Here is a 12,420-nt window from a genome sequence, read left to right on the forward strand (position 1 = left end):
TTCATAAAAGAACATAAAATTTTGCGGCTCATCTCTGCTTAAGCGGCCGAAGTTGCAGGGTTAAACTCTAGTCAACTTTAACTGGAGTTTAAAATCGCACTGAAAAACCGGGCATTAAATTCATTACCTTCGTCAGATATTATATGCTATTTTAAAACAATATTAGTAACTTCTATCCATACATTTCTGTAAAATTTGATTACCTTTTTGAAAACGGGATTAAATTCTTCCCCCTTATCCTCTCCTTCTTAAAAACAACCATGAATGCGGAGTGTCAAATTTAAAAAAAGCTACATCCGGAAGCTCTTGTAATTGAATCATGCACCTTTTAGTGTAACTCTTTCATATGGTTACATTCAGCACAATATTATTCATGACATAAGCATTGCTACAATCACGCAAGTTTCTGTGTATAAAGGACTTCGGACTTATGCCCGGTTTTTCGGTAGTTGGTTAAACTAACCTTGAACTAAGTTTGCTTAAACTCGATTCAAATTCATGCCCCAGTTAAACTACTGATCAGTTTTTCAGTAACAGTTTAAGGCCGCCTTTAGGGTATGCTTTTTTGTGCGGCAACACTGTTTTTTTATTATCTTGCTAATTTGTAGAAACGGCAATAGTTGGATTTGGTATATCACCCTGCGTCGTCAAATGTCAAAATTTCTTAGCTGCTGCTATTTCCATGCAAAAGAAATAAATCAAAATATTTCTTAAGCGTTTGCTTAAGAGCTCCCTTGGGTCCTTTATAATTCAATTCCAAATTCAAAAAAAAATCTTATCACATTTTATTTTTATATGTATGTAGTAATTTTCGGCATAATAAATAACGTACTATATTTATGCTTTCTACTCGAACTCTTTATTTTTTTCGCCTGACTCTATTTTTTCTTCATCTGAAGTCTTGTTTTAAAACAATTTCTATGAATACACAATTTATTTATATAAGGTGTAAAGAGTTAAAGTTACAGTGCCACATATATGAGGTAGAGTCTAGAACAGCAGTGAACTGCTAATACACCTCCAAAAATTACCTCGCTGACATTTTCAAAAGATGGATTTTAGACCTCAGTATTAATAACCCGAGGACGGAAACAAATTTCATTTGTTATATTGACAATTCGACCCATCAAGCGTATTCAATACAGCAATAATGAGATAATTAATTATTTGCATTTTGTATGGAAGAATGAGTTCAATAAGGGCTTTAATTAACTTGACTAATTAGTTCATTAACCATCTGTGTAAAATTGCTTTAAGTTAAAAAAGAAATAACGAACTGTAAACAGTAAGTTATCCGGACAAAAACGACGAGTCAGCCTTTGGGTCATAGATCACCAAAAAATAGAGATGATTGCACTTCGCACACACAGTGAGAGCACAATTGTGTTGTGAAATGCGAACCCCTGGTTTAGGTTTAAATTTTAAATGGTATACATACGTCGAATTTCTGAAGTATTTTTGAAAGTTTAGTTGAATACGTCATATATGCAGTCTGACGTTCACGATAGAGTAGAAACCATTTGACGCTATGCTTTTTTGTTCTGTACATATTATGTAATATTTTTATTCTGAAGATTCAATTCCCAATTTTTGCTTTAATTTAGCTTCTTCCAACCTTAAGGCTTTCAGATTTTGCTCTCGAGTCTCTGGATCTTCGTTTTCATGCGTACTTGAGTGTAACTGTCGCTCCAACAATGAAGGAAAAGCTAGGGTGCAAAAATCACATCTATAAATATTATCACCCAGATGCGTACGTAAATGTCTATGCAATATACTTGTTTGCCGAAAGGTGCTTTCGCAGTATTCGCATTTGAATGGCTTCTCACCGGTATGAATGCGCATATGAGAGCGTAAAGTTGTGATAAGTAAAAAGCTATTTAATAAAGATGTAAAGTTGGAATAATGTTAGATAAATACGTTAAGAAGTTTTTATGACAGCTTACCGCTTTTCACAAATGTCACATTTATGCGGCTTTTCACCACTATGAATTCGTTGATGTTGTTTTAAATCCGATTTAATTCTAAAACTTCTTCCACAAATATTGCACTGATGACGTTTTATTTCTGGTCTGGAAAAAAATTGAGAGAAAAAACAACAAACTTTCATTTAAAGGTATGTGAATGAAAGATGATGCTTCGGCCAAAAAGGTTTTCTTATCGAAACCCGCTAATGGAAGCAGATGAAAAGGACGCTCCCGCATTCCGCTGGAAGGCAAAGGTGGGAAACAAATAAAATTGCCTTGCAAGCCTTTAATAGGTTAGCTAAAATAAATCCTTGGTTCGAATTCGAGATCAAGGCTTTTAACAAAAATGTTTGTGATAACAATTTTTATTTTTTGTAATTGAAATATTTTTTTTTAAATTAGGCCCGGTTTTTCAGTACAAGTTCCACTCAGTTTTTCAGTTAAAATACGTTTAAACTTATTCTGCAGTTTTCAAGTCTACTTTAACTGAAGTTTAAGCTGAGCTTAAGCGGTCGGTCTAGCAGGGTTAAACTCTAGTTAACCTATCAGTTATTTGCGTTTGTTCGAAATGGCGTCGAATATACCAAACAACCATTTGGGCTTGAGTACCGTTAGAGCTCATGTTGATAACTAGCATACCTCTAAAATCTCAAGAGTTGCTACGAAACACTGGCTAAACTTGAGAATCATAGTGTAGTAAGCAAAAGAGGGAATTTTTTATAAAGCGAAAAATGTTATTACTTAAGTTGAAAATAATAGTTCCCAACTTGTGGTTCTTTGACTGGACTCAAGTGTAAGATTCAATAATACAGTATTTTCACGAAAATAAAATAAAATATATATGATTTATTTTTGATAAATTACTCTTCATTACTGCTATCAATCAGGTGTTTATTTCTCACATTAAATAGCTGTTGGCTTTGGTGGTCCCACCTTGGAGATTTTTTTTACTTCACCTCAACTCGATATCCAATGTAGGATATCAACTGGAGAAACGTGTTGAATATTCATTTGAGAACTGTACATTTCTCAGAATCTCCCAAAGGTTGGATAATAATTTGAAAATGCTAATGACGTTGGAGATCGACTCGAGAACTATAAATTTTACAATATTTCTCAAAGGTTGGATAGTGATTGAAGAATGAACATGGATATCAACTTTAGAACTATCTGGTTTAAGAATAACTAGATAATGATGTTGGATATCACCTCAGGAACTAGATATATAATTCGTTGGAGAAATATCTTTTAAATGTATGTTGGGTAAGCAAAATCCAGCTGTTGTATCTACAAATTATCTAGATAATAAAAATCCAATGTTGCCGTACAAAAAAGCATACCCCAAAGGCGGCCTTAAGATGTGACTGAAAAACTGCTAAGTAGTTTACCTGGAGTTTAAATTTGACTAGAATTTAAGCAAACTTAGTTTAAGCTTAGCTTAACCAACCACTGAAAAATCGGGCCTAAGTAGCATAGTTCAATTCAACGCAAATCTTAAGTGTGTTTACGAAGCAGAACTCTGCATTTTATAAATATTCTGAGAATGCCCCGTTATAAACTTACTCCGTAGTTTTCATCTCAAGATGTTGCTGCTTTAATTTAGCCTCTTGTTCTCTTAAGGCTTTGATATTTTGCTCACGTGTCTCTGGATCTTCGTTTCTGTGCGTTGCTAAGTGTATACGTCTCTTCGTATGTGAAGAAAAAGCTTGTGGACAAACCTCACATCTATAAACATTGTCACCCAGATGAATACGTAAATGACGGCTTAGATTTTGATTTTGTACAAAACTATTAGTGTTGAAAAAAAAAAGATTGGTATGAATTGAGATAGTCACGATGAAATAAGGGTTTTATAACAAATTACCGCTTTTCACAAATTGTACATGGGTACCGTTTGCTCTCTTCATCAATTATTTTGTGTCTGGACAGTAAACAATAAAAAAAGGTCGATAAAAATAAAACAACAGCAAACATATATTTAAATATAAAAAAACAGTAAAGTTGTTCAAAATAAAAAGTTTCGTATTTTTTGTTAGCATCAAGATTTGGATTATTTCGTGGTTACCCAAGATGGGCTCGAAAAACTTAAATTCAGAGGTCGATGCCGGCGTTTGAAGATTGCGGTTTTCGTTAACTTTGAAAATTCTAATTAATGGGCATTTATTGGCTGGATTTCAGAGGTGATGTTGTTGCTAGTGTTAACGCTGGTTCCGAAATAAAGGAAGTCTTTCACTATTTACCGCCGCTTTTTCCAGTTTGGAGTAAGCCGAACTGACGGCACGGGTGCTTAGGCCGATGATATCAATGTCGGAAAGAAAACTAAAAAAACTGATTTTCTTGTTTGAAATTCAAAAAAAACTAAGCGGCATGTACGTATATTTTCGCGTAATCATAAATGAGTTATGATCATTAATGAATGTAGTATCCAATGTCGAGAATACTTTGACAAATATTTATTTGGAAAAAAGTTATGACCATTTTACCAAGCGTACCCAGTAGGAAAAATTGTTTATTTTTTGAGCTGAAATTAAAAAAGTGCAAGGATATCATATATGTAATACTCCTATATTGCTAATAGAAAATACTCGCAATGAGTTTTGAATTCCAAATCAAAAAAAGACAGCCTACAAAATTTTTGTGATAGTAGCAGCATAAGTGTGACAGGAAAAAATTTAAATTGAGGTACATTCGGTTATTGAATATAAAAACAAAAACATTTAAACAGAAATATATGAGCCCTTGATTTTGAAAGTGGTATAAGTTATATTTTCCTTGGATTAGAAAATATTTTGGTATTATGGAATATGATTTTCGACAGTAAAGTCAACAAAGAAGTATTTATTATGATTGTGAAATTTATAACCATTTTAAAAGGAAATGTGGTTTTGAAAGGTTGAAATGACTTACACCATCAAGGAAACATTTCTTATTAGTAATTAACATTTTATTCAAATTAATTTCGTTGTAACTAAGTAAATTATTTATTAGTATAAGGGAATTAAGTGTTTGTGAAAAATTGGTGGGATATAGGATATTCATGTTTTTTTAGCCAAGACACAGCTTCTCCATTTATGTTCTTCTTTCTATTATTCGTTGATTCTTTTAGTTGTTTTGTCGAAATGAAATTTTTCTGAGCCATTTGTACTACCAAAAAATGGTGTTCTTCTTAAGTTATTCGATTTTTTAATTTTAGTTTCTATCAAACCAAAATCGCGATCATTTGGCAAAAAAGAATGGCCGGATACCATGAATTTACGATCAACTGTTTCAACGTTATTATCTGATGACTGGAAAATTTTAACCAAATTAATGCTATGTTAATGTTACGATAATTAGAATTTCGAAAATGTAAATTATTGCTAGGTCTTTTTGCATTGCCGTTGCATCTAAAATTCAGCCCGATTCTAAACGAAAATTCCGTGCGAGTTTTTTCCCTTCTCCCATTCCTCGTATTCTAAATAAAAATTCGTTGTGAGTTTTTTCACTTCTCCCTTTCCTCCTATTCTGAACAATGTTCGAAAAAGCGGAAACCGGAGAGAGAGGGAGATTTCTCTGCCATTTCATAGGAGTTTTTTCACTAGTTAAATTAAAGGGAATGCATCAAAATAGTTAAAGGAAATTGGTTATTTTAAGAAAGAACACTTATTTGTACAAATTTGTGCTAAAATATGTATTTACATATTTACTTTTCAATTTTTTAAACAAAATAAGAAATGCGTAACGAAATTTCAAGTGACAAAACAGCCGACTTCGAAAATTCGAAATTCCTATTCCCCAATTAGGAGATTCCCCCAGGAGAAAAGAATTGGAGGAATTTTTCAGCGGGAATAAAAAAGTCCGCGAGAACAAAATTCCGCGAGAAAATTTAGAATAGGTCTGATTGTTATTACATCCGAAAGGGTGTAAATTCATTATCAACAAGTAAGGAAGGCTAAGTTCGGGTGTAACCGAACATTACATACTCAGCTCAGAGCTTTGGAGACAAAATAAGGGAAAATCACCATTTAGCAAAATTAACCTAGGGTAGCCCTGGAATGTGTTTGTATGACATGGGTTTCTAATGGAGGTATTAAAGAGTATTTTAAAAGGGAGTGGGCCATAGTTCTATAGGTGGACGGCATTTCAGGATATCGCCATAAAGGTGGACCAGGGGTGACTCTAGAATATGTGTTGTACGATATGGGTATCAAATGAAAGGTGTTAATGAGTATTTTAAAAGGGAGTGGGCCTTAGTTCTATAGGTGGACGCCTTTTTGTGACATCGCCATAAGGGTGGACCAAGGGTGACTCTAGATATTTTTGTGCGATATGGGTATCAAATTAAAGGTATTAATGAGGGTTTTAAAAGGGAGTGGCCTTAGTTGTATGTACATATATGTGAAGGCGTTTTCGAGATATCGACCAAAATGTGGACCAGGGTGACCCAGAACATCATCTGTCGGGTACCGCTAATTTATTTATATATGTAATACCAGGAACAGTATTCTTGCCAAGATTCCAAGGCCGTTTGATTTCGCCCTGCAGAACTTTTGTCATTTTCTTCTACTTAATATGGTAGGTGTCACACCTATTTTACAAAGTTTTTTCTTAAGTTATATTTTGCGTCAATAAACCAATCCAATTACCATGTTTCATCTCTTTTTTCATATTTGGTATAGAAATATGGCTTTTTTTAATTTTTCGTAATTTTCGATATCGAAAAAGTGGTCGTGATCATAGTCGCATTTCGGCCATTTTTTATACCAAGATAAAGTGAGTTCAGATAAATACGTGAACTAAGTTTAGTAAAGATATGTCGATTTTTGCTCAAATTATCGTGTTAACGGCCGAGCGGAAGGACAGACGGACGACTGTGTATAAAAACTGGGCTTGGCTTCAACCGATTTCGCCCATTTTCACAGAAAAGAGTTACCGTCATAGAAGCTATGCTTCGACTTATGGCATTAAAAGTATTCTAGACAAATCAAATGAAAAAGGGCGAAGCCACGCCCATTTTGAAATTTTCTTTTAGTTTTGTATTTTGTTGCACCCTATCATTACTGGAGTTGAATGTTGACATAATTTACTTATATACTGTAAAGATATTAAATTTTTTGTTAAAATTTGACTTTTAAAAAAATTTTTTTTAAAAGTGGGCGTGTTCATAATCCGATTTTGCTTATTTTTCCTTAGCACACATATAGTAATAGGAGTACCGTTCCTGCGAAATTTCATCATGATATCTTCAACGACTGCCAAATTACAGCTTGCAAAACTTTGAAATTACCTTCTTTTAAAAGTGGGCGGTGCCACGCCTATTGTCCAAAATTTTACTATTTTCCTATTCTGTGTCATAAGGTCAACCCACCTACCAAGTTTCATCGCTTTAGCCGTCTTTGGTAATGAATTATCGCACTTTTTCGGTTTTTCGAAATTGTCGATATCGAAAAAGTGGGCGTGGTTATGGTCCGATTTCGTTCATTTTAAATAGCGATCTGACATGGGTGCCCGGGAACCTACATACCAAATTTTATCAAGATACCTCAAAATTTACTCAAGTTATCGTGTTTACGGACGGACGGACGGACATGGCTAAATGAATTTCTTTTTTCGCCCAGATCATTTTGATATATAGATCTATATCTATCTCGATTAGTTTATGCCGTTACGGATTACCGTTATGCGAACAAAGTTAATATACTCTGTGAGCTCTGCTCAGCTGAGTATAAAAACAGTACTTGTTGTATTATGCAAAAATGTAAAATATTTTAAATAAACGTCCCATTCGGGAAAATCATCGTCAAGGTAAGCTCTTAAATATTCGTTAAATACACGACGATTCCTTTCAATAGTACCAACAGTTTCATGATGATAAGGTGTTGAAAAATTATGCTCAATTTTCAAAAGTTTAATCAATTCCGCAAAAATTTCATTTTTAAATTCTGTGCCTAAATGTGATTTAATAGATTGTTATTATATCCGAAATTATTATTACCCCTAAAATTCCCTCGAAAACTATTACATCTTATCGGACGTGACCGATACGCTAACACCTGTCGCTCTTTATCCTCCTTTTCGCGCTCAATAATCACTTTAGCTACAACATCCTTTGAATCCTTGAAAGTTGTTGATGCAAAAATGGACTTTACCATATCTGAACGGCTGTTCAAACTACACACAGTTACAGTTTGCTCCACTGCCATCTCATGAGCTTTTGCCTGTGTCATACCTGCAATAATCAAAAAGCGTTCTATCGAATCAGAAATATCTTCTACTTGTTTTGAAAAATCAGCAAAAGTATTATTGTTTACCCTTAAGGCCGTAATTTTACCCGCAACAACCTTAGAGTTATCTGGCCTAATTTTGCTACGTAACGCATCTTTAATCTTGCAAATCGAATCTATTTGCGTTGGTAGGGCTTTGCGAGCTTTGCCTTCGAGCTTCGACTTTAAAAATTATATAAATGTAGGAGTTAAAGATACATGAGTTAAATCATCTATTAAATCAATTTTATTTATAAGCGAGGCAAGTGATAACGGATTACCGCTATAGTTTTCTCGAATAATCGAAGCACAAGTAATAATGAATGATTTCTTTTGCTCACGTGTTGTCATATTTAAATCGTTAAGATTTGAAGTAGTATTAGAAGTAAAATAAGAATTAGAATTTGAAGTTAGGTCAAAATTAGAAAGTGAACTAGAAGATGAAGTTCGCGGGGAATAATTTGTGTTATCAAACCCTAAAAAGTCTTCAAATAAAGAATCTCTAGCAGCACTAAATTCTATTGTGACATTTGAAGATGTATTTGGCACAAAAGCAAACTGTGATATCTAAATTGAATATTGAAACTGTAATAGTAAAATAATTTCCATTTAATTTATTTTAATAAAATGAAATTTCCGCTGAGCTTAGAAAATTTAAAAACATTCTATAAAAATAGTGAAAAGTTGTGTGGAAATATTATAAGCTGCGGAAGAAGTTTATTTTATTTATAATAATAAATACTAGCAAACAAGTTAAAAAGCGATTATTGAAGTGCTATTGAATGACATGAAGAAAACGCTTCCTCATCCGTACCCGGCGAGCTCAATCCCGGGGAAATAAGTGGAAGCAAAAATTTTAACACAATAACTAGTACTGAAAACTGTGAAACATACGATAGGATTTTGAATTATTGTTATTTTATTATAATTTATAAGCTTATAACCAAATAAAAGTATTTGATATAATGAAACGATGAAAATTTCGCTGATTTTAAATAACTGAACTTAATTGCGCATCACTTTAAAATTCTCATTAGAAACTCATTAGAAATTGATGTTAGAATTCGATTAGAATTCTAACCCCTTTCTCGATATCGAGAACGAAGTCCCCTTTTTGTCGAGAATGCTATAATTCGCGACAGTTTCGCAAATCGTCCTCTAACCTTTTACCTTAGAGAAATACATTAGAATTCGATTCGCCTTCTAATCGTTTTCTAACCTAAATGTTTGTTGGGTATATATCACGGATGCCCCGCTTTAAATCAAAGTTCTCAAATTATTGTTATGTTATAACGGACGCACCGCTTCAAATAAAATTTTTTAAATTGTGTTTATATTATGGACCCATCTCTTTCAAGTCACATTTTTTTTTAATTGTATCGCAGACACACTGCTTTATTTCAAAAATAACATATTCATTTTACGTACACACAGCTTTATATAATAATTTTCAATTAAAAAGAGTTTATATAACAGTAGTAGAAGGTCAAACAATAATTTATAGTTAATCACCTCAAAATAAAATTATAATAAAATTTAAGTTATTAACAGAATAACTTAATTCAGATTAAAAAGCGTGGTGTGCATTTGACTACATTTCATATCTTTCCTCTCAGATAGTTGCCAATAGAATGATTGTAACATTCAATATCAAGCACGCCACGCTTTTTACTGTGAATTAAATTATTCTGTTAATAACTTAAATTTTATTATAATTTTATTTTGAGGTGATTAACTATAAATGATTGTTTGACCTTCTACTACTGTTATATAAACTCTTTTTAATTGCAAATTATTTTCTATTTTTTAATTCGGTTTTTCGTTTTTTTAAACTATTATTTATTTTTAATTTTTTAGTTCAAGTAATTTTAAGTTTTAGTCGAGAGTGATGAAACCTCGAAACGCCAGCGGTCCATGGATGAATCCAACCCCACGGCTCCGAAAAAGGCCAAGACGCAGGGAGGCTGAACGCGGTCTTTCGCCGAAATTGCAATTTGTCGGCAGATCATTGGCATTATAGACGAGAGCAGTGCAGATGACAGGATCCCGAAACAACAGTGGAAGTGGATCGAGACCGCGCTCGCTACGGTGGCCGTTAAGGTTAAGAAAGACAACCCTGGTCCACCGCCATCTTACACCGATGCAGGGTGGTTCCAGGGCAATGTCAAGCTAATTGCCTATGCCGCCGTCACGCTGATAGGGGTGGTATATCCGGGCGTGCCCCTCAAGGTAGTGTAGGCGCGTGATATCCCCTCACGACCAAGGGGTAGAGCCTGGGTTCCAGTGACGCCAACGGACCCAGCTGACATCCTGGAGCTGCTCCAGGAGTACAACCCGCCACAGGTTTGGAACTCAACCCGGATAAAACCGAGCTTGTCCTCTTCACGAGGAGGTACAAAGTACTAAATCTTACACCGCCAAGAATTGGGGGTACGTTCTTAGCGCTTAGCGATCAAGTATTTGGGAGTCATTCTGGATAGGAAGCTATTATGGAGTGACCATATAGTGGAGCGATCCAAGAAGGCAGCAGCAGAGCTGTTCACCTGCAAGAGGGCAATTGGCACCTCCTGGGGATTCTCTCCTAAGGTGACCTACTGGATTTACACAGCCATTGTGCGCCCGATTCTTCTTTATGGTGCCTTGGTCTGGTAGCCTGCACTAGCTAAAAGGACCTATCTTAAAATCTTCAAAAGTTGCAAGGGAGTTTGGAGCTCTGCATTGCCGGGGCTCTCGGCTCCACTCCAGATTCCGTTACATACATACCTGGATACATAGATACATAGATAGATACAGGCCAAGCTAATAAAAGCGTGTTAAAAAGGGCTCCAGTATGCTCTTTCGTAGATGTGTCATGCATCCACTTCTATCATTAATAAAGGAATGCGTTTTCGCATTATGTGCATGGTTTCAAATCTATGGCCATTTGGGGTGGTCATAAGTTCAATTGACCTTATGTCCGTTAGCCTTGTCACCCCACCATCACATTATTGCATTGTCATCGAGCCTTGATACGTGTGCAAAGTTTCAGTCAAACTTATGGCCATTCAAAGTGGTAATAAGGCCAATTGACCTCATGTCACCAGACCATCACATTAGCGCATTGTCATCGAGCCTTGATACGTGTGCAAAGTTTCAATCAAACTTATGGCCATTCAAAGTGGTAATAAGGCCAATTGACCTTATGGCCGTTAACCTTATGTCACCACACCATCACATTAATGCATTGTCATCGGTCCTTGATACATGTGCAAAGTTTCAAATTAATCAGACTTCTAGAAACCGATGAAAATTAAGCTCAAAGATTCCGTTACATAGATACAGGCCAAGCTAATAAAAGCGTGTTAAAAAGTGCAAGGATATCATATATGTAATACTCCTATATTGCTAATAGAAAATACTCGCAATGAGTTTTGAATTCAAAATCAAAAAAAAGACAGCCTACAAAATTTTTGTGATGGTAGCAGCATAAGTGTGACAAGACACAATTTTAATTGAGGGTACATTCGGTTATTGAATATAAAAACAAAAGCCCTTGATTTTGAAAGTGGTGTAAGTCATATTTTCCTTGGATTAAAAAATATTTTTGTATTATGGAATATGATTTTTCGACAGTAAAGTAGTGCCAACAAAGAAGTATTTATTATGATTGTGAAATTCATAACCATTTTAAAAGCAAATGTGGTTTTGAAAGGTTGAAATGACTTACACCATCAAGGAAACATTTCTTATCCGGTTGCTTGCATCGAGTATGGGAGAGTGAGGATGGTCAATGCAAGAAGAAACTGATAGTTGTTCCCAGAAAGAGGATTCCTGACGTGCTCAGCGAGCCGCATAATGGTCCAAGCGGAGGTTATCTTGGAATCACGAAGACGCTCGGCAAAATTAAGCAGAGATTCGATTGAGTTTTGTCCAATCGGTCACCGAGTGGATTGCCAACTGCGAGGTTTGATACAAACCATTGGCAATCCACGAACCAAAATTAAAGTGGCTCATTTGGAAAGGCTGGCAGCGTTTAGATCAGGAAATTTGTCTGATCGAGACGATCGGACTTAGGTGCAGGGCAGTGTGACGAATATTAGTATCACTAGGCGATACTACCATCACTAAGCGATACTACCATCACTAAGCCGATATTAAGCAGTATGTACGTAAACAAATCAATCATAATCTATATACATACATACAAGGCAACGGAGAGATACTAATAAACACAT

The 12,420-nt window shown here is 34.9% G+C and overlaps 1 protein-coding gene across 1 annotated transcript in view; it reads right to left on the reverse strand.

Moving 5' to 3' along the window:
- Positions 1-1,532: 1,532 nt before the first annotated feature.
- The window catches only part of LOC137249245 (zinc finger protein 85-like), a 28,692-nt gene continuing 17,804 nt past the window's right edge, over positions 1,533-12,420 (reverse strand). The window contains exons 4-7 of the mRNA XM_067780564.1: positions 3,829-3,885; positions 3,528-3,752; positions 1,944-2,069; positions 1,533-1,873 (exon numbers count right to left, since the gene is read on the reverse strand). Of these exons, the coding sequence (XP_067636665.1) occupies positions 1,564-1,873; positions 1,944-2,069; positions 3,528-3,752; positions 3,829-3,885 (718 nt within the window). The 3' untranslated portion in view covers positions 1,533-1,563. The remainder of the gene's footprint in view (positions 1,874-1,943; positions 2,070-3,527; positions 3,753-3,828; positions 3,886-12,420) is intronic.

Source organism: Eurosta solidaginis, chromosome 4 (assembly GCF_040869045.1).
Source record: "Eurosta solidaginis isolate ZX-2024a chromosome 4, ASM4086904v1, whole genome shotgun sequence".
Classification (NCBI taxonomy): Eukaryota; Metazoa; Arthropoda; class Insecta; order Diptera; family Tephritidae; genus Eurosta; species Eurosta solidaginis.